At 34.3% G+C, this 22,597-nt stretch overlaps 1 protein-coding gene across 2 annotated transcripts in view; it reads right to left on the minus strand.

Moving 5' to 3' along the window:
- Positions 1-19,917, minus strand: part of LOC120346917 (pecanex-like protein 1) — a 36,497-nt gene extending 16,580 nt beyond the window's left edge. Inside the window, exons 1-30 of one of the 2 annotated variants that reach the window (XM_078117659.1) lie at positions 19,662-19,917; positions 18,825-19,090; positions 18,199-18,232; positions 18,063-18,120; positions 17,209-17,529; positions 16,874-17,038; positions 16,276-16,403; positions 15,766-15,815; positions 15,467-15,539; positions 14,670-14,927; positions 13,567-14,122; positions 13,439-13,490; positions 13,214-13,289; positions 10,904-10,985; positions 10,144-10,333; positions 9,802-9,950; positions 9,147-9,270; positions 8,923-9,039; positions 8,328-8,433; positions 7,704-7,837; positions 6,807-6,993; positions 6,132-6,306; positions 5,500-5,610; positions 4,858-4,955; positions 4,252-4,349; positions 3,430-3,565; positions 2,929-3,021; positions 2,331-2,474; positions 1,591-1,733; positions 1,096-1,273 (exon numbers count right to left, since the gene is read on the minus strand). In XM_078117659.1, the coding sequence (XP_077973785.1) occupies positions 1,096-1,273; positions 1,591-1,733; positions 2,331-2,474; positions 2,929-3,021; positions 3,430-3,565; positions 4,252-4,349; positions 4,858-4,955; positions 5,500-5,610; positions 6,132-6,306; positions 6,807-6,993; positions 7,704-7,837; positions 8,328-8,433; positions 8,923-9,039; positions 9,147-9,270; positions 9,802-9,950; positions 10,144-10,333; positions 10,904-10,985; positions 13,214-13,289; positions 13,439-13,490; positions 13,567-14,122; positions 14,670-14,927; positions 15,467-15,539; positions 15,766-15,815; positions 16,276-16,403; positions 16,874-17,038; positions 17,209-17,529; positions 18,063-18,120; positions 18,199-18,232; positions 18,825-19,090; positions 19,662-19,820 (4,461 nt within the window). In that variant the 5' untranslated portion in view covers positions 19,821-19,917. Of the gene's footprint in view, positions 1-1,095; positions 1,274-1,590; positions 1,734-2,330; positions 2,475-2,928; positions 3,022-3,429; positions 3,566-4,251; positions 4,350-4,857; positions 4,956-5,499; positions 5,611-6,131; positions 6,307-6,806; positions 6,994-7,703; positions 7,838-8,327; positions 8,434-8,922; positions 9,040-9,146; positions 9,271-9,801; positions 9,951-10,143; positions 10,334-10,903; positions 10,986-13,213; positions 13,290-13,438; positions 13,491-13,566; positions 14,123-14,669; positions 14,928-15,466; positions 15,540-15,765; positions 15,816-16,275; positions 16,407-16,873; positions 17,039-17,208; positions 17,530-18,062; positions 18,121-18,198; positions 18,233-18,824; positions 19,091-19,661 lie in introns of both variants that reach the window. The other variant, XM_078117658.1, reaches the window with a different exon arrangement.
- Positions 19,918-22,597: the final 2,680 nt, after the last annotated feature.

The raw sequence follows: 22,597 nt of genomic DNA on the forward strand, positions 1-22,597 counted from the left end.
TGCAGAATGCGGGCTTTCTAGCGGTTTAACATTACTTATTACTTATCGATCTTAAGATCGGTAAGTATATTGATAGGTATTTGTCTGTATGTATGTATGTCTGTCTGTGTGTCTGTTAGATGCACGCGATATCTCACGAAAGCGAGATTGAATCTGCTCCAGATTTTGCATGTGCATTCATCTTATCTCGGACCAGAAGCCTATTGATTTTGGGCGAATTATGTCGTATAATTAGCGAGTTATCAATCAATTATTGATATAGTGATCTAGATTTTTGTAAAGCGAGAGAATTTTGAAACCCGCCGAGTGTGTGTGTGCGATGCGCAGTGCGCAAGTTACAAGAGCGGATGAATCGAAACTGCAGTTTCTGTTTTGGGGGATCCCCTAACTATCGATCGATAAGTCTTCGGTTTCCAACCGATATTCTCGTTTAAGACATTATTAAAATTCTTGGATATTATATTATACATAATATACAACAATTCACTTCAATTGAAACATTAACAAATTTATAAAACTTTTAACAAGGACAATTCCAATGATCAAAACACAGTTTTCACGCAAAATATGAGATTTCCTCAGTAATATGATTTGTGTAATTTTTACAGAAAAAAAAAATTTGTTATACAATGTGACATTGTCGCAAATTTCAATTCAAGTAATCATTTAAAAAATACAAAATTCTAGGATACAAACTGGTATGAAAATTTCTATCACGGTTTATATTTAGATTTTTTCTTATCTGGTTCTATATATTTATGTTAACTAAAATGAGTAGAGTGGATATAAAAATAAATTGTTCGGACGGCCAAACAAAAGTATTTTAAAAAAAAAGATAAACTATATGTATAAAGTGATTTTAAAATGTTAAGGCTAAAAATTGAAGACGCACAATTGGCAATAAACCGAAATTGGTACTAAAAATTTAAAAGCAATGCTATAATAAACTTGCAATTTCCGGCAATTTTTATTTGCACATTCAAAGCGTTATATCTATAGCGCAAAGACCAGAAAGAGCATAAAAAGTTGGCATTTAATAAGGGATGAATACAATTCTAATTTCAGATGGACAAGATTCAAAAATTTTATACTGACCTTTACTATAAATATGCTGACTAGAAAATATGTCACTAATGTTGAATCTTGTAGTTTTCTGGCATCATATTCGGTAAAAAGAACAGAAAACGTGAGCGCAGCATACTGAAGTAATGTGACGTTATATGAACTTCGAAGAAGTTTAAGGCCGATGACCGTCAGTAAAATGCACCCGAGTCTGCAATGTATGGAAACTGAAAGATTAAATTCTACTCATATGTGCTGTTTTGGTATGGAATAGGGCAGTCTCAATCCAGTAAAAAACTTTTGATATTTTAGTTCAGCTATTATCAAAAGTGAGGAACACAATATTGAAATAACAGTAAGCATCTGAGATAAGAAACAAATAAAAGACATTGAGCTGGGGTAAAGATCAAAATAGTATGAGGACTGATGAAGTGAAATGAAGAGTTCGTTTCGATCTTAAATTCATATTTTACCAACACCTCTCATTTCAAAACGGTTTTAGAGAAGACATGGAAAAGTAGTACTTACAGCAGACCATATAACTCTATAACAGACGGAGCATCTCGTGTTAATTCATTCATAATAACAAGCGGGTATATAATGTTTCTTTCAATGAAACATGAAACAACGTAAACTTTTTCAAACCCCATCACTTGCGCTTCTTCTTGAACCTGACAAAATAAAAAATACTTTCAGACACAACTTCTTGAAGAGTTAAAGATTTCATCTATACAACAGCGACTGAAATATTTTGCCAAGTTGCTCTTGAATCAAGGAGAAAATTAGAATCAGATCATTCTGTAAAATTTCCTCTGCTTTTCAAATATTCAAGCTCCTGACTAAATAAAAGTTTCTTTACATTCTCAATGAATCCCAACACTCAGTTGGTGAATCAAAAATCAAATTTCAGCCTAGGGATCGGATAACTAGGGTTAAACTCTACTCTGCCCCCCGACTTGAAGTTAACAAAAAAATTTGAGTATAGTTCCATTCTGATACCAAAACTTTGGCATATGCAATACGCAAGTCCTTCAATTAGTAATTCTCAATCAACTTAGTGCTTTTTTATGTTAATTAGAAAGCTCAAGTCTGAAATTCACAACTCCAGAGAATTCAAAATGAACAGTTTTTCGACCAGTTTGGAAGTATGAGTCCGACTCCACAGATCTGTTGGGGATTTCATGATGGTACAAAAAACAACAAGATCTGGACTCCACAGCTCAGGAGCCTTGATAAATGGTTGATTCATCAACAAAAATTTTACCAACCTCAAATAAACCATATTCTTTTGCCTTCAATATTGGACAGGAAAACAGCAGCCATGGCAGTTGTTTGCGTAATTGAGGTAGAATATAATGAACAAATAATCCCAAAACACCGGCAATTATATACAAAACAAGACTCAATGAAGGCTGGAAAAAAAAAAATCACCAATTCCTAGATTGAAACCACATAATTCAACTTGGCAATACTCTAATGATAGTTTAAATTTAAAACGATATATGATTGAACAAAGCTCGAATATAGTAATAACACAATGAAGTTCAACATGGTTAAGAACCAGTCTGACCAAAGTATTCATAAAAATTCAATATTCAATAGGGTCCAACTCATCCAAGGACTGATAGATTTGGAAGACAAAGCTGTAAACTTATTCCAATTCATATCTATCTATATATCTCACAGCTATTTGACTTTGTTTTCAAATTGAAAGATGTCTAGTGTGTTTATATAAAATAAGCTTTTGAAAAACATTTGGATTGAAGATTGGTGTAACAATATTGTGGAAAAATAGAAATATCAATAGATAAAAAAATCAAAAGGGATGCATAAATAACCATAACAAAAAATAAGTCATTTTGTTACCTGTAATTCAGTAAACGCTGTACTGCAATGTATTGCAAACAAAAATATTGCAATTAATGGACAGACAATGAGGTCTGACTGAAGACGTTCACACTGAAAATATGAAAAATTGAAGTTTTAAATAGGTTTCAAAGGTATAAAAAACTAGTGATAATTCTGAGCGTGGGTGCAATATTAATCTATTTCCTGAAGAATCATTACCAATCTGCCCACATTAGGAACTTCGTAAAAAAATAACGTTTATATAGAGTGTGACTGACAATATTAGACATTCAACCGAGTTATGAACATTGATGTGCAAAAAACAAATGTATGTATTGCATTGATTAAATGTGCACATCTTATAAATTTATTTAATCAAGTTGTCGTAATGTTATTAATGTCAAATTTTCTTTTCAATGCATTACGGCCTATCTGCCGTTAATTTTAAAAGTGTGAATTTTCGCTGTAGGTCAGATTTAGTTCTTTTTATAGATTCATGCAAAAACAAAAAATATTCACCAATGCAGTTTGAACATATATTGAACTAATTTCATCGGGATTTTCCATTATGTCTTTTTTATCTGCACTTTCTGCAGCAGCATTTGATTTGTTTGCATCATCTTCTTTTGACAAGAACTTGGATTTGATAATTTTCCTGTATAAATTTGAACAAGTGAATATACAGTTGAAATTGACATATTTTTAACAGCTAAAGAATAAAAACTTCAATGAATAGCTGAGCCAAGTACATCTGCCTTTTTCCTCAATTTTGGACCTTTCTAATCGCTTATCCTATCCACATCAATCATCTACTGAAAACTTTAAAACAGTGGTTCTCAAACTTTTTAAGCTACGCCGCCTTTTTCAATCAGTTGAGTCTCGCGCCCCATGCTACAAATAACAGATAGTAAGGCATAAGTACGTTTTATTCAAAAAACGCTTTGAGAATACATGGATGAAACGTAAATAATGAAATGAAAAGTTTTGAAATGTAAATATCCCAAATAAGGCAGGCAAGAATAAATCTAACAAATAGTTTTATTTTTAATTAGCTTCACGCCCCCTCAAAAAGTTGTCTATGCCACTCTTGTGGGGTGAGCCCCACCGTTTGGGAACCACTGCTTCAAAATTAATATCCTATCGTTTTAAAATAGATCTGGAATTACATATCAAAATATTTGCACATATGAACTATTTAAACAAAAAACAATTCCAAGAAGTCTATAGTTCTGACTGAATAATCGAAAAGGAATAATTTCAACTCAGACAAATGTAAAATTACGAGTCCAGGTTCAATACCCACAAAATCATAAATTTTCATTTTCATAATTATAAACTTACCATAAATGCAAAGGGTTATTTGTTTGACGACTCAAATGATAAGAGAATGAAATCAACAACCCACAGAACACAGAAAACAAAATATGTTGACTTTTTTCCTGTAAAAATAAATAGTACATTAAATGATTTTACTTATATACAGGATGTTAAAAAAGCTACGCAAAATAAGATAAAATTTTTCGTCATGGCAACATCAAAAAAGTAACTATCAAAAGACCTCAATCGTGAAATGTTAAAATAGCATTTCACAGTAATTCAATACTGTTAAAAAGTGTCAGTCGTTAAAAATGTTTAAGTAGCATTTCATTTTAACTTCTGTTAATTTTGCGTTACTTTTTTAACACCCTGATGACCTAGTGCAGAGACCCAGGCTGCAGACCCAACCCAGAAGATGACAATGACCATTTATTTGCAATTTTGACTGAGCTTACCTTTTATAAATAAGTGCCAGTGATTCGTCAAATAAACAAGCCTATCCATTACATTGGTTAGTTATGTCACATACTCATAATATGACCAGTATCAGTGGTTTTGAACATGGCCTGGCAATCTTTTCAGCTCTCCCCCAAGTCTTAGAAATATTATCAAATATTTGACCTGTCTTACCTCAGTTTTCATTCCTCCATAACAAAACCCAAATAATAAACAACAAGCTATAAAACTTCGTAACAGACTGTACAATGCAGTCAGCAATCCGGTACATGCTGAAAAAACAACAAAAAATGAGATTAAAAAAAACTGACTCTGATAAATGAAAAAGATTTAAATTCACACATATTTACTCTAAACTCTCTAAAACAGAGGTGAGCAACCTGCAGACTGCGGAGAAGTAAGTTTTTAATTTAATTTGGTATGTGCAAGTAATCCAAATCCCTTTGTGTTGCGAAGCCTACACCCGAGTTCAATTTATTATCTAGGACTATGACTTTACAATGCCTTAACAGCTCGCTTGTGCAAACGACGCATGTTTCAAGATCAATAACCCAAATTTTTGTGTCTGCAACTACTAGATAGCCTATGTTGGGGTGCGGCCACCAGTTTCACCCATATATTTCTATCTGACCCTCCTGTATTAAATAAAGGTTGCACACCCCTGCTCTGAAACACTCAAAATAAATATTTTGCAATATGAATATATATGTTGGGAAAACATTAATTTGTAAACACACAGGAAAAGTTCAAGAAAAAAAACTGCCATAGTAATTCTGCTGAAATAATCACTGTAAGTAATAAGATTAGCAAACTCACCTGTACCACCAAACATATGAATATCAATTTGTTCCGCAAGATACATTATAAATGTATTCATTTGAGGTAATAAACCCAAAAGAGAAATGAAAGGCAAGGTCATTATCAAAACTGAAAAAAGAAAAAGTGGAAAAAAAATTAACTTGGTGGTAAACAAAACGTTAGAAAACAAGAGAGAACGTTTAAATATAAACGGAAGTCTAATGACTAACAGAGTCCAACAATAACCTATGCTATATGGTAATTCAAAAGCTTCAATCAAAATTGCATATTTAGTCCCATCACTACAGAAATTCAAATTTGGACAAGTAAGGTGTTAACTGAGAACCAGGATTTTGAGAAGGTGGCGGATTAGCTTGACATTATGCCACAACGGTTAAATGTCAGAACAGTGCTCCCATTAATTAAACATAGTTAAATAAATAGCAAAATAGTTGAAATCCGACCACCGTAGTCCTAAAAATAAATGGAACATATAGCCTCCTGGCAACTTTTTGGAATTTTGAAGTACTAAAATATAAAATCGTTCCAGTCCACTTATTGCGAAAAAAAGCGATATTTATCAACAACAAGATGAACAATAATTTAGCAAAAGGTCTACTTCATTATATAAAAAAAATCAATGCCCTTACAAATTAAAATACTTCTTGCAAGAATACAGCTTTCTTTCGTAAATCTCATGTTTGCATACAGATATGTGTCTGGTTGATAAGCTGGATTCGTCACCAAATAATCAAACAATAAAATAAGAAGAGCCAGAATACAGAAATAGATTGGACGACTGTATGCGATTGTCCGATTATGTCCCTGAAAATAAACAGTTAAAAAAATAAATATTGTGAATGTGATAACTTGAATTCGTATTGGCATTACAATACTGAAATATAGTCTTCCTATTGTTTATCAAAAACACATCACCTAGTGCAGGGCGCAAGAAATTGTTCAAAAAAACTGGACGCCAAAATAAATAGATCATGACTCTACAGTTTTATTCAGATCAAAAATAAAAAATGTCTCATAACAAAAACACTTCTGATATCAAAATTTTTTTTATTTTCAATCTTTAAAATTTATATAAGCATCGCTGTGAACAATTAGCTCACATTCTTCAGAAGGACAAGAAAGAGAAACATTTATATGCCTTCATAATAAGTCTATTCTTAGTATCATTATACCACACAAGTGTATTTGGTACTTTATTGAGAAGAGTAAAAATATACAAGCTCGTTATGACATAATTCAAAACCTGACATTGCCATACAAAACACCTATCATGAATGCCACCAATCTCCTCAAAATTTACTTACGTGAGTAGGTGACGCAGAATCAGGTTGAACACTCCTAATGAGAGAATACTGAGCAGTTGCTATGACAGCACAAAACCACAATAGCCAGAAATCAAAAAAGAAACCTCTTTGCAAAAGAATGAATCCAAGTATGGCAACAATAATAGCAAGAAGTACAGAGAAGATATTTTCAAACAGATGAAGATTCCTAGCAAAGACAATTAGAATGAGTTAAAACATTTAAAATAGGATTTACATATTTGTCCCGGGGGAGAGGAAAGCTGCTTAGACGACTTAATCATATGACGAACCACAGCCTCTTGTCCGGTTACCAGTCCATGTCGGTATGGGATTAGTTGGCCAGTTATTCGTTTTCGGAAACATGGACTTGATGGTGGAGGAAGCTGTAACCGACCAGCGGTTACGTGAACCACCCTACGGCGGTGTGGAGTCCAGCAATCCTCTTGCACATGACCATCCCCGCATGGGATTCGAACCTGCGAACCCACGCGATTAGGTAACAAACAGCAAACAGAACAATGCTTCCAATATCAGAGACTTGGTCAGAGTGAACCACAAGGCAAAAATGGGACATAGCTATGATAAATATATTACGAAAATAACCATTCCAACTTTCAGAATAAAGGAGAGAGTTAGGCATAACATGAATAAACAAATTTCATTTAGTGCCAAAATCTTATACTCTCTTCATTCAACCTTATAAATTCAGATTATTTTTTGCCTTCATATATCAGACTATATAACATTTTAAATAATATAAATTTTATACAACTGCTATGTAACCTATGTATCACCTAGCAAAAACAATATGAAAAATACCAAAGATACCTATTTGGATTGTTATTTTATATAATCATAATAATTACCAATTTATACATAAGAATTAACAAGATGTACCTGTCCAATAAATCATGAAGAGCAAGTCTATCATATTGAAGAATTATAGATTTACAGGGAAGAAAATTAAATTTGTAGTAAAGTTTCACTTTTGGCGTTATTGGACGACGAGGAGGAATCATTGCACTGTTGAGCTGATAAAGAAAAATATAAATAAATATCTAATAAATAATTATAAAAAAATTCCCAATTCCTTGAAATCTTGACAGCAGAGAACAGAATGATATCTTGGCATATGCTTGTGTCGAGCTTTGCTCACATAAATTTTCAATATTTAATAAATTTAATAGTTTAGAATTTCACAACAAATCATGATATAGTTAGCGTCAAGCTGATATGGCAAATAATGACATTTTGAAAACAATTTTCCATTTTAAAAATATTGCAAAGAATGGAGTACTCATTCTGCTGCATGTTAACGCCATGGTTATGCCAAATTTAACATTCAAAAACTTTTAATATTAATCATGATGTTTTAACAAGTTAAATGAATTTGACAAAATTTGGACATTTGTGATTGCACAACACAATAGTCTTAAAATGAAGTGACTTAACCTCTTATGAATTTAAGCAGAAAAAGGCTATTTCTGCTTATAAAAGAAACAAAAAGTAATAAAAACTCACAATAAAGTCCAAGGGAGATATCTCAGGAGATTCAGCTTGTGTAAAACTTCCGCTCAAGTCTGATTCTTCCAAGAAATTGGACAATTCATTTCTTCCTGTCCTTGAGCTAGATAAGAGATGAGATCATTCTACTGCTATCACACTACTGGTAAAGGGCAAACAAGCAAATCTTCTCAAACAAAATACAGGTTTGATAATACTTAAAGCAGAGGTTGGCAAACTGGGGCCCGTGAGCTGCGGCTTTATCTAAAATGCATTACACTTAGAATAAATTTCATACTCGCCTGTCAGATCGGCATTTGGACGATGTACCGCAGGGCAACAAAGTTGTCATTTAATTTCAGGGCTTGGACCATGACAAAAAAACAACATCATCCTTTACATTGATAATAAGTAAATGAAAACAATGTATTGATAATATATTAAGAGTGGCCTAAACATGTCCCGTTGTGGCAGGCTTTCGACACTGCAAGTGTGCCAGTGCCATCATTTGAAGTTTAATGTGGCCGCATTCAACTGGAAATGTGTATATTTAGCCCCCGAGTACATAAAGTTTGTAGAGACTTAAAAGAATAGTAGAGAAATCAGAACTTACTTTAATCTCCTGGTAATACTTGGGAATGTAATTCTTCTACCACTGTTACCACTATTCCGATGTTCTCTTCTGGATGTGGGAGGACTTTTTGCCTCATCAGAAGTGTCGCCACTTTGCCTGAATAAAAGAGGAGTGATCGTAATTCAGCCTCCGTCAAATTTTAATCAGAAAAGATTTAATTTTACAGTGTGAATAAAGCATAACTTCTCATTGAATGAACTTACAGTGAATAACGAGTTATCAATCTATTTCTTGATCTGCTTGTCCTTCTTGTTGATGCAGCTGACAACATATGAGCTGTTCCACTGGATTCTCCAAATGTATATGTTAACCAATTACCATACTCATCTGTGGAACAAATACAGATTCTTAATACAGATCTTAGCATAATTACCAGTTTTATTATTAGGGCTAGTGGAGTCATTTGGAAAAAAAGCATTTACATGAAATGTTTCAATTTGACTTGCAGTACACATCTTGTGTAGATGTCTTAAAAATCAAACCTGTTATCTATATGGCATTCTGATAGACCCTCTACAAAGAAGACCATTCAAACAGCGATTGAAACCAGATATTGCTACTCCTAACTGTCCAGTAAAATGGGTAACCTAACCTAATATTAATCAAACAGTTTACAGTTTGCAAGAGATATTATTTATATAACCATACATAAAATGGACCAGACTTCAATGATATGTTCATTACAAAGCATTGAAAAATGATAAACATTAGCATTCGGCCTAGTTGGGTAAAGCGTTTGACCTAACTATGGTGGCATCGCAGGTTCAAATCCTGGACTTCTTCAATTTAACCAATTTTTTCCACGAAAAAATGATGGTCATACAAAAAATATTCCCGATTTATGAATCAAATTCAAACCTTGAAAAGCATGTGTAGCACCAGCAGTTGTGTCATCATGTTCTGTAGCAATATGAGCACTGGCATCATTTTCTGTTTCACCTAATTTTTCGGCAACTTCTGGTGGAATGTCATCATGTATGTTCCCCAGTAGTTCCGTAGTACTTGTGCTGAAAAAATGATAAATTCCTTAAAATGCAAAACATAATAATAAAGGAATAATAAAGTGGATTATCTTAATTCATCACAAATACTTTTTAACACAATTAATTACAATTTTGTTTAACAAATTCCAAGAGACCAAACAATTGTATGCCTATAGCTTCATCCATTTATTTAGTACTAATCAAGTGTCGAACTCACAAACTATTAGCAGAAATTTGTTGCGACGTTGCCATAACACCTTCCTCACTCGTGTTTGATGTTAAACGAGAATGTGATCCACTGTTTCCAGCTGGATGACGAACTCTTCTACCGCTATTGCTTCTAGTTCTACCTGGTGGCACACTAAATCTCAGAGCTGTATTTCTTGCATGCCGTTGTCCGCTAGCATCTGGTATAAAAAGGAACATTTTTTTAGATCAGGGCAATATGGAGGTAATTAATTTTGTTTGCCTACTTCACATCAAGTTGTGTAAAGGGTCTGAAACCTATGAGCAAGGGAATATTCACTAGGCTAACACAAACAGTCCGCGAACTCGTAATAGAACTAAAATGGAAAATCGGGAGAAAACTAGGGCCTAACCATAACCTGGTACACACTACGAGAGTACCAGTGTCTCTGCTTGATACCTACCGTAGTTACAAATTTTTCACATTCAGTGTTGGGAGACTTGAGTTAAGACAACATGGACTTGAGTCAAAATTTTTTAGATTTTGGTGAAATGTGATTTACTGCAAAGATGACACTTGAAATAATTTAAAAATCCCTATCTAGTTGCAACAATAATTTGAAATAGGTGGTATTAATGCCAAAGTAAACTTTGTCATTGGTCAATATGTAAAAACATCCTAGCTTGATTTTCGTAAAAAACATTGGTTTCATGCAAGATGGAATTTTCCAATGTCAATTCGACTCATATTTATCCAAATTTAGTGAGTTTCAACATGGATTTCAACTCACCATTTGTAGATAAAGACAAAGTTGTCAACGAATGTCTTGCTCTGTTTGAATGAGACGACGTAGAAGGAAGACTTGCTGAAGGCTGAAAATGATTGTAAGAAGATTTACAAGAGTTTAAAAGTAATTTCCAAACAACAATATAGGGCGCTCCAGAGGTATGTGTACTGTGTACCAATATGGGAGGTAACTAATTTTGTTCGCCTACTTTACATCAAGTTGTGTAAAGGGACTGAAGCCTATGGGAAGGGGGTATATTCACTTGACTAACATAGACAGTCTCCGAACTCGTAATAGAACTAAAATAAGAAAAATCGGAATAAAATTATGGCCTAACCCTACACATACTACAGGAGTACCCAAAATTGTACATGAGGCCACTTCTACATGATATTATTTGCGATAAGGTTTTGAAAAAAACAATTCCCAACAAATTTTTTCTGATAAAGAATTCAATACACATAGACGCTAGAATAACAGCAGACAGAAATCACTTCAAAATTACATACTCCACAAATATTCTATACCAGTGGTTCCCAACCTTTCTACCCTGGCGGACCGGTAAAATTAAATTAAATGTACTCGCGGACCGGCGAAAAATTGAAATGACCGGAACATAAAAGAATAACATATATTTGCGTAATACAATGCAATGTCGGGCACTCAATATGCATCTAGAGTCTAGAGTCTGGACAAAAAAGGCAAACTTAAAAACAGCTCACAAGAAGAAAAACTATCAAATAATATGACGGCCAAAAATATTTGCGTAATGAAATGCAGTGCTGGGCACCCATTATGCGTAAGGAAGGCACACATAAAACATCTCACATAAAAAAATGTACATGTCAAATCATGTACAAACATAATTAACCCTAGTGAAAATTTTCCTGCTGTTTAGTTTCCAATATAGGATTGCAAACGATGCCTCAAGGAAGTTTCTGCAACACGTAGCACTGCAGCGGCGTGCAGCCAATTTCCTTGCTTCGCTTTGCTAGTGATGAAAATATTTTTATATATAAGTAATAAAAATAGAAGTAACTCGTTGAAAATACGGACAACAGTTTGATTGCTCGATTACTTAGCGATGGGTATTCGTTATCAAGAGATATCCAAAATTGTGACAGTGATTCTTTTTTAAATCTGGACTGTAAAGTAGAATCACAATTTGAATCAAGCTTTTTCATTGGGTTTGTCATATCAATCCCTCTGCAGTTGATCGATGCTTCAAACGGAATGAATTTACATTACAATGACAAAGTCGTCGCTAATTTGGCACCAGGCTCAAAATCCTACTTTGTCTGCTAAAGATACTGGGAAAGATCTCAGCTTTTTTTCGCTCCTCGTGACCACCTGCCATATTTTACTGGAGTATTATACTTTTCTTGACGGTTTTTTGGTTTGAACAAAAAAATATGCATAACGTTTTATTTGGATGGTCATATTAATCAGGAAAAGCATGCAAATCAGAAAAGGCACGCGTGCCAATTTTTAGGTTTCTGAATCTTGCGAGATTTGATGGAGCGCATTCACGATGAGCAAAAAGTGTGATTACTTGGCGCCAAGATGTCGCGAAAGACGTCGCAATATGACGGCGGAAGAGAAATTGCGTAATAAATCGACCTCGTCTTCAGTAAAGAGATCGGAGCGCATTCGAGATGAATCGGAGCCGAAAAAGCGAAAAGTATGATTACTCGGCGCCTAGATGTCGCAATATGACGGCGGAAGAGAAATTGCGTAATAAACCAACGTGACCTCGTCCTCGGTATAAAAACAACAAAACACCGAAATTTTTTCGCGGACCGGCAAAAAAGACCGGTGCCGGTCCGCGGACCGGCGGTTGGGAACCAATGTTCTATACCACCAAGCTTCGTATACTCTCAAGGAATGAGCAGTAAAGTCTCATGGAAAGCAAGGGCTGTGTATCCCCCATACAACGCTATTACAGTGTTTCCCCAAGAATAAGACCCAGCCTGAATTTCAAAAATGATTTTATTACAAGCCTTCCCCTAAACCTAGTCGATAGCAAGGAATCTCTACCACACATCTTAAATGATCAATAATCTATGTTTTGTAGTTATTTTAAACAAAAACGTGTTATTTATAATTAAATGGATATCGGTTTTCATATTTTGTATATTTGAAAATCTCGTAATTCTCAACTTTGTAATTTTGTTTTTGATAAATGAAAATAAAGGACATCCCCCCAAAATAAGCCCTAGTGTTATCTTTAAAAAGAAAATTGAAATCCGGGGAAACACGATAGATAGGACCTAAGTACATTCAATTACGGTATCTTAAAAAAAGTCACCCCACCTTGTCCAAACTTGGTCCATCTATAGCTGAAACATCTCTGTTGTTTTGGATACGAAGTGAAGTGACAGGTATTTTGCTAATGAAAAAACAAAATTATTTTGCAGGATTCACATGAAGATTTTTGTCAGAAGATATGAGTACATGAAATACTACATTGAAAATTTGTCACAGACCAACGACTATAAAAATGCCATTAGAAACTGAAAACAAACATTAAATACAAACCTCTTAAATGGAATCTCTTTGGCACCCGTTTCAGGATCTATCGAAGAAGTATCTGATAAAAACAGAAGAGTAGGTTTAGTAATTGAAGTTTGAGAGATAATATCAAACAATAAAGAATAAGCACTTACTTGCTTGCTGTGCGCCTTGCCAACTCGCCTGAGCACCGAGTAAATTTGTAACAAATTTATTCATATCTTCTGAATCGTCTTCATTAGATTCAGGGCAAGATTTTCTGTGAGATGTAGCGAGAAGGTCAGAAGACGGAGGTCTTGCAGTCATGCCATACAATGCACGATAATGTTCGTCCATTCTTTCAAAATCCGCTCTTGCATCACCTGTAGGACCAGGAGGATTTGAAGAAGTGCGACTGCGTTTTGGTTTTCGTGGCCGAGTTTTACGTTCCTTTCCTTGACTACTTTTAGATGATGTAGGTTTATCACAGTCTCCACCAGCTTTTGGGCTTGTCCCAGACATTTCATTGCAATGTGGATTTGAGTTATGAGATCCACTTTCGGACCTGTTTCTACCACGAATATTGGTCTCCGAAACATCTAGTTTTCCACTTGTAGTGTCAGATGGTAAATCTTCAATGTTTGGTGGAAAAAAACTAACACTAGTAGATGGTTTATTGGTGTCAAGAAACACAGTATTGTCCACCGAATGTCCTGTCAATACAACTGGTATCTGAAAAAAAAGGCACAATTTCAAGAATGTTTCAGTAAAGTGATGAAGTAAACAATTATCTGACAATGGTACATCCATTGAAAAGCTACAAATTTGGTTTGCAATATTGATTATGTTCATAATGCCAGAAAAAGCACAGTTTATACAGTATATTCCAATCACGTTAATTACAAAAAACTGCATAATGAGATCTCAAAATACAGTATGTATAATGAAGTCGGAGAAATCTAACAAACCGAAAAATCAATGATCAGAATGAAGAAGTCGTATTGATTCAAATTTGAAGTTGTCCATTTTAAATCAACACCATTTCGAGTAATTTTTTTCTGTAAACTTTTATCAAATTCTGACAAATACCACAATTCAATATCATCAGGATTCTAGATTTTCGTTTGTAAGGCAATAAAATGAAAAATCCAAAGAAAGTATAAATATGTATGATTCAATTCCCAAAAAATTGCCAAACTTGCAAATAGTTTTTATCTTAAGTTCTTAGACAAAACAAATAGGAGAATGAAAAAAGAAACATTATAGAAATCACAATTACTTGTCCTGGGGATATTTGTCCAGGTGAAGGTGCATCATCACCTTGGCTTAACGAAGGAACAGGATCCCTAGACCACATACTGAGTAACTTTTGAAGAGATGAACCAGGACGTCTAGATGGGGAACTGCGACGACCATTGTATGGAGGAACTGTGGAAAGTCGGCGCCTGTCATCTCTTCGATTGGATCTTATGGAATTCACAGTGTATGAACGACGGCGAAAAAATGGTAACCTTCGATCTGAACTGTATCTTTGAGACTGAATAAATAAACATACATACTTAGATCAGATTGAAATTGGAACCTATTTAGTAATAATAATATTATTTAATAAATTCACATGAAAGAAAGTTAATGATGGAATCTGAGATGAAAATCTGGCATGAGCAAGATTCCAAACATGCACACACCAACAAATCCTAATCGAAAACCTATTTAAAATTTGCCACTGTTTATGACAAGTATGTGGTTTCACACAATTACTTCAAACAATCTTTGGATAGCTGTCCCTTATTAAATGTAGAAAGCTACTGAGTTTCAAAATCATCTTGTTAGATGGTAAAAATACTATACCAGTCGAGATGTATCACAAAATCTCCAACTTACAATGACAACCATGTAGTAACAAGCATATTACGAATATATGATACTGTAAATTTAACACTATAATAAAGCCACTGAACAAGGTGACCAAGCTAAATCGAGACATATTCATTGAAATACATGGAAAATAATTTATTATATTTCATACTATACTTCCACTAGTAATATGAATAATAAAATAACTGAATATCATACCCTTCTTGCTCTCCAGACAGGATCCCTTGCCAATAGCTCTTGATCAGAAGTGGGTGCATCTTTCTCCTGATTTCTGCATGGTAAGATTATACTTGATAAGATTTAACTTTATCAATAAGCAGATAATATAACATAAATAACAAAATTTATAAATCATGCAAATACAAATATAATAGCCATGACACAAATGTATACATCTGCAAGAAATTTAATTCCGACTTGTCAATTTAAGCGCTCAACTGAAATTACGTTAAAGCAAACAATTTTTTTTTTAAAACTACTTAAAATGTTCAACTTACTCATCCTTGTTTTCCTGTGTCAATGTGTTTTCAAGTAAAACTTGAGGAATCTGTTAAAAGTTACAACTCATAAAATCGGAAGAAAACATGAAACTAATACATGAAAGATATGCTTATTTTATGGCATAACTTCTAGTTTTCAAACTAGTCTTTTTTCAACGTTCATCTAATGAATATTGAGACTATGTCAAAGTAACAACCATCCCAAAGATTCCAAAAAATGTAAACATTTATATGTGCTCCTGAAGTATTCATACCAAGATGCCGCACAACCTGAACATAGTATGTGTACCAGGTTGGGGGTTGTTCAGGTTGTGCGATATCTTGGTACGAATACTTCCGGAGCGCCCATTTATATATACATACTCTATGGCTATAAGATCAGAAATCTAACAAATAACTAGCACTCCAGTTATAGATTGATCGAGACTTTTATTTTCAGTCTGATGTATAATAATAACATATACATGAGTGACAAATAAACAAAATGAAAGTTCATGTAATACTAACCTCAACAACATCGACAGGCTTTTCTCGAGCTTCTCGATCTGAAGGTAGTTTCTTATGTTGTGATGATTCATTAGAACGTTCTCCTGATGTATGTTTTCTTCTCATGCTTATTGAACTTTGAGATGATCCTGCTTTGAAAGTCGGATTGATTTAATTATTTTGTATTCAATTAAAAAAAAGACTCCTGAAGATAAAAAATTGTCAGATGTAATAGAGGTAAAAGCTCAGGTAAATTGTAGATGATGACCAAACAAAGAACTCATAACACCTGGAACGTGTTCTGGAAAAAATACGACTTTTGTGCATTTTAGATCCTCTGGATACAATCATACACAAACAGACAAACACAAATGTTGAATAAATTTTCTTCATTTCCATAGAAATTACTAAGAAATCTATGGGTTATAACTATTTTGCATTAGAGGGATGATTGTGGTGTACAAGAATGGCTGAATTCATCACAACAGTGGTGATTCATGGCATCATTGACTGATTACGGTGGCTTCCTCCATCATTTCTGTTCCTGCATTTGATCCAATTAAATAAAAAGAGTAGAAGAGTGAGCTTGCGAAGTTCGTTTTGAAAAAAATGCACTCACCTGATGAGGTATCGGAATCAAGTTCATCTTTGTCATCTTCATGATTTCCGAGAGCAGTCTTCGGCCGAGACTTACTATACCATGGATGTTTGGTGTGACCTCTAATACCAGCTCGGCGTTTGATCATTCTGGTTCTTCTCTGTCGATGTCGAGTAGCATGGCCATCTATAAGTTATACCACAAAGAAAATAAGAACTTAAGATATTTATGTATATCATATTAGCATTACATTACAGAATGAACCATTTTGATTTGTCATTGCTCCTCTGGCTTTAAATTTCATCGCAGCCTCCTTTTTTGTTTGTTTGATTATTCATTCTCAGTAATTCACAAACCTTTTTCAAAATCCCCATTTGGATCAGAACTTTCCGCATCATCAGAATCAGTATCTCCTGATGAATCAGTGTTTGTAGAGGGAGCATCATCATCAGTGTTGTCGCTATCACTCGTAGCAGAAGACAGACTGGCGCATCTTCCAATATTAAGTCTTCGTTCTCTAGATAGAGATCCATCAACAAATGCAACACTTTTTTGAGGTCTTGCTCTTCGACGATCTCGACGCTTCTTTTTTCGAAGACCAGTTTGAGTTTCTTTTGCAGCAGATTTGGGATGAATTTTCACGTTTGTTAAATCCACGTGAACATCAACCTCCAAATCTAAAATAAGAAAAAACTTAAATCTAGTAAAATTGAATTCATTCCAGCATTCCAGAACTCAAGCATTCTCTAAGGAGGTAAATCAAGTTTCCCGAGAATGTTTCTCCTGCTTTTTCATAAATAAATTAATTTCCTGCTTCCATATCAAAATCAATCCAAATATGAAAAAAAAATTAGAAAGACATTAGTTGAGGGAAGTTTATTTTGACTCCTTAGTAGGCATAAAAAGAATACATGAATAAAAAAAAAAAAGATAAAAGCATGAGGTAAATGAGTTTGAAATGTGCGTTTCATGCAAAATCACAGTCACAGTCGAAATTGGGTGTTGCTTAAAATAAGATTTATCTTCATTCAGCTAAGTCAGTTCGAAGAGCAGAAGTCTGTGAGCACAGGAGTGGGAATTTTGATGGTCGTAGTTATGGCAACATATGATCAATTAGGAGATCAACCCATCAAACTCTTGACTTTTTTATTTTGACAAAATATGGCTACTATTGTCGGTGACATTGATTTTTTAAAACTTAATAACATACCTCTTTTTGTCACAGGTTTTTCTGGCCCATCACCTTTGCAATTTGGATCATCATCTTCCTAAATAGATAAATTCAACATTGTTATATTGGTTTCATCTGATAAAGATAAAATCAAGAAAATTAACTGTGATCTTACCTTGTGTACTTCAACAATGTTTTCATTCTCTTCCCTGAAACAAAATTGATTGGAATAATTTGATCTAGCTTACTTGTTCAGAAAATAAGACAAGCATAATAATAAATATTTACTAATCTCTAACAAAAACAGATTTTCACTGTGAGCCTGCAACAATCTTCTAGACCAGTGGTTCCCAAATATTTTTTTGCCAGTTCGCAAGAAATTTTGTTGTTTATCTACTGGCACAACTACTTTACCGAGTAGAAAAGGCGAAGCTGCATTGCTGAGTTAAGTGATTTATATTCTGCTGAATTTGTGAATAAACTTGAATTCTTATTTAATAAATACGAGCGAAGACTTTTAAGTCAAGCAGTGTCCCATTTTTGTCTTCCTCAGACCATATTATATAGGATTAGAAAATGCTATATGATTGTACGTTGTTTTATTGAAAACGGCACATTATTCAAAAAGCGCCGAAGGCTTCCGCAGAGCCTAGTAAGGAAAGGTTTGGTCACTTTGCATGCTTCGGTAAGACATCAAAAATTTGTAGGCAAGGTCAATGTTATATGAGGTTATCGATCCGCCGAGGTAAAAAGGTTCGGAGGCCAGTGTTCTTGGCCTGGAGAAAATAAAAATACACAAACCGTCGTTCAAGAACTTCTGTGCTTCCAGCTACTGGAAAAGCATCGGCAACTGTAGGTTGATCCCAGTCCACTGGACTTGTATTCTCTTCAGAAACCAGGTGGTCAACAGCAATATTTTGATTATCTGCTGGAATAGTTTTTTTATTGACAGGATCCCCTTTGTCAAACATAGAGTGGAGTCTGTAGTTTGTTATTTTTATTCCAGCAAAGAGCGCAAAAATTGTAACACCATATGTTACAATAACTGCCCATGGTTCTTGGAATGTCTGTTGAGAATATATAAATTGATTACAATTAAATAAAGAGACGAAACTCATTATTTTAAATTAACAGGAGGGGAAAATGGGAAGTAAGAAAAAATTGAAGGAATTTTTCGACATCTAATGAGTTTGTTATAAATCAAATACTGTATCTTAAACAAACCAACTAGATGCGTTTCCATTATAATCCATAATAGAACAATTCTCTTCCCTTTTTTACCATTTATGGCATAGTGATATGAAAGTTATTTAGCAATTCAAAGTATTGTTAGGGAATACCAAAAACAAAGGATACCAATTTTTACCAAAAATATAATTTTTGTCTGGGTACCAATTTTATTCATACCAGAATATTAAATAGTCCAGCTATTGTAGTCGCCTAATTTGTAAATCTATTCTAATTTTAGAATTTTGTTGCATTCCAAGCATATTACATTCTTCCCCAGCCTTTCAATTAGAATAATCAATTTTGTATAATCATGGTTTTGTGGTAATCGCCTATCAGATTTCTCATTCAATCTACTGCTCATTTCAGAATACATCAAAAATTTGATTACAGAATAGGCTATCGACTTACCGGAACCAAGTAAAAAACGAAGGGAAGACACAATAATATCAACCACGCATATAGATGGAAAACATTGGCAAATTTGCTATGTCTCGGATCGTAATACCATCCTCCAGATAAAGATCCCCATACTCCTTGCCTTAGTACTTTCACAACATCTGAACCCATTGTAATAATTCCAAGATATAATATACAGGACTACGGTATTTGGTCATCGCTCCATGTTCTTAGATTTCAGACTAGTTGAATAAGGTAAAATTATTAACCACCTGATAATGTAAGTGTAAATATTCAGATACCGTATGCCAAAACAACATTGCAAATAATAAAGTAATAAGAAAACAATGAGTAAAAAAAAAAGGGATTGTCAATTTTAGACATTACTGCATTCTCGTCAAATAAAAAAACACCAAATGGAATGGGGTATATTTGGAGTGATCGTATGTGCGTTTTGGATGACAATTCGTATTGTTTGAAGAGCTCTATTACAGTATTACATCATTGTGACATCGTAGTGACGTAATTTTTGGACGAGGCAGTCAGTTGGGGGTTAGGATTGACATGAGAAAAATTGTTATGATACGCCCACTGGACAGCTGGAAGTACTTGAGGTACAAAACTACACTAGACCCGAGATTTTATACCCACCATATTTCAGTATTTATGTTGAAATCAAGTATTGTGTTATTTTATTTACATTGGAACTTTGAACTTCACCTTCAGTTTTGGTAATTCTGTAATTGCTGAATTGTAATATCGAAATACGGTACCTTAAGTTAATTATAATGCTGTAATGATAGCCTAGATAGAATAAAAATTACTTCACTTTCATAAACAAAACAGTTATAATAGAAGGAATTAGCCAGGTCTCCAATCACATAGCATTGTTGATAAACATCGCCTTACTCGAACCTGTATGGTCTGAACCTTCTGGGTCCAGCCAGAAACATCTGTCTGTCAATCTGTGGGACGATAGTTCCAGTCATCAGTAGTTATAGAAATAGTTACCCAATTTACTGAGTTCTGCAGGTATTTTTTTAGATGCAAGGACTTAACAACTACTGATAACATGAACCACCTCACTATTGCACAACAGTCTGTAAGAAACAGGATTCTAAATCAGACTGTCTGGACTGCCAAACTTATGTCTCACGAAACTTCCGTCTGCTAATAATAATTCCTGCCTGACTGGACTGTACTTTGCTTTGGTATAATTTGCGCGAATACTGTTTGCGGGAACGGTTTTTCGTGGGAACTCAATGATAACAGAGAGAGAAAGAGATAATTTATTGATTGACAGAGATATTCAGAAAAGTTTGGCAAGGCTGGGACAAACAAAATTGCCGTAATACAAAAGATATCTCTTCTAAAATATTCTTAGCACATCAAAAACTGTTGATTACGATATATCATAACAGATCTTCAAATGTTTAATCCCGCGAAAAGGGAGAACATTTTGACATTTTGGAGCGTCCTTGTAGTACGTAGAGTTTTAAACATACCCAAAATTTTGCAATACATTGCAATTGCTGTCTTTGCAAAGTCGATTTTATGATTTGAATCTCAGAGAAGTTTCACCGACCCTTGACCCCTGGAAGATTATCCCTATACTTTCTCATTGCAAAATTTCAAACGCTTATTGGACACGTTTAGTGGCCATAACGATCGTTTCAATATTATGTTGTTGCTGTTGTTGTTCTTGTTCTTTGACACGTATTTAAAAAATCGCTCTTCTCTTCGAATACTGGACCAATTGCTTTGAAATTTTCAGTGGTTAAAGATTAATTTCTTCGCTAGAAGGCTATTACTTTTATTTATTTCAAAATTTTGCGTGAATTCTATGAAATTTGATATTTCGTCTAAAATTTTGCTGTATCATTTTTTATCCATGGGAACACGGATTTTAGTCGGTGTCATGACTGGCTGTACGTTTTGATTCTGCAAAATTCTTGCTACTGGAAATTCAGAACTTTTTTGAGGGTACCGGTACCGGTAGCGTCAAAGGTACCGGTAAAGACTGATTCGCTCTGGTCTAACGTGTTCATATATTTGTGCGTAGCTCTCTTGTTTTGAGAGTGTTTTGGGGAGTTGGCGCTAACAAATTAGCTCACATGTTCAAAACTATCATTCTATTTCAAAACCATGAACGTGGTGTCGCTCATAGGTACTTATATAGCTAATTTTAGGCGGGTTTATCACAGCCTTTGTGGTATCAATTTTTGATTACTGTAACTAAACCAAAATCGATGCTCGGGGAAACATCCATTATATCTGACTGCATTGTTATTATGTATGCACTACTGACCACATTGTGACATAACACTGCTCTTTGACTAGATGCGAACACTGTACGATCATTTTTTCACAGACCAGCGATAAGAATGGTAATTACAAATCGACTGGTAAGACAGTAAACGACTGGATTACCCCCTGAAAATTGTCAAATTACCCTTTTGAGGGTAATTATCCCCATTATGGGAACCACTGCTCCAAGTCAAATGCATACTTGTTTCCGTGTTTATCCGAATATAAGACTGGGTCTTATTTCAAATTTTTTTCGAAAAATAGCACTGAGGCTTAGTTTCGCTCTGGTTTCGGGGAATGTCTTATATTCTCATTTCCCGAAAACAAAATTACAAAGTAGAGAATTAAGGGATTTTAAAATAAACAAAATGTGAAAACCTATATCCATTTACTTATAAACAACGTTTCCCACCCCTTTTCGCACGTTTTAGATTAATCATTTCAAATGGGTAGGTGTAGGAGATATTTCTTGACCTCGGCGAGGTCGAAAAAAAAAATTCGCGCTATTGACTAGGTCTTATTTTAGGGAGAGTTCTTATATTAAAATCATTTTTAAAATTCAGGTTAGGTCCTATTTTCAGGGTAGGTCTTATTTTCGGGAAAACACGGTGCGTCATTTCACCCTGTATTTCTTAATTTAG

The sequence above is a fragment of the Styela clava genome, chromosome 11, assembly GCF_964204865.1.
Source record: "Styela clava chromosome 11, kaStyClav1.hap1.2, whole genome shotgun sequence".
In the NCBI taxonomy this organism is placed as follows: Eukaryota; Metazoa; Chordata; class Ascidiacea; order Stolidobranchia; family Styelidae; genus Styela; species Styela clava.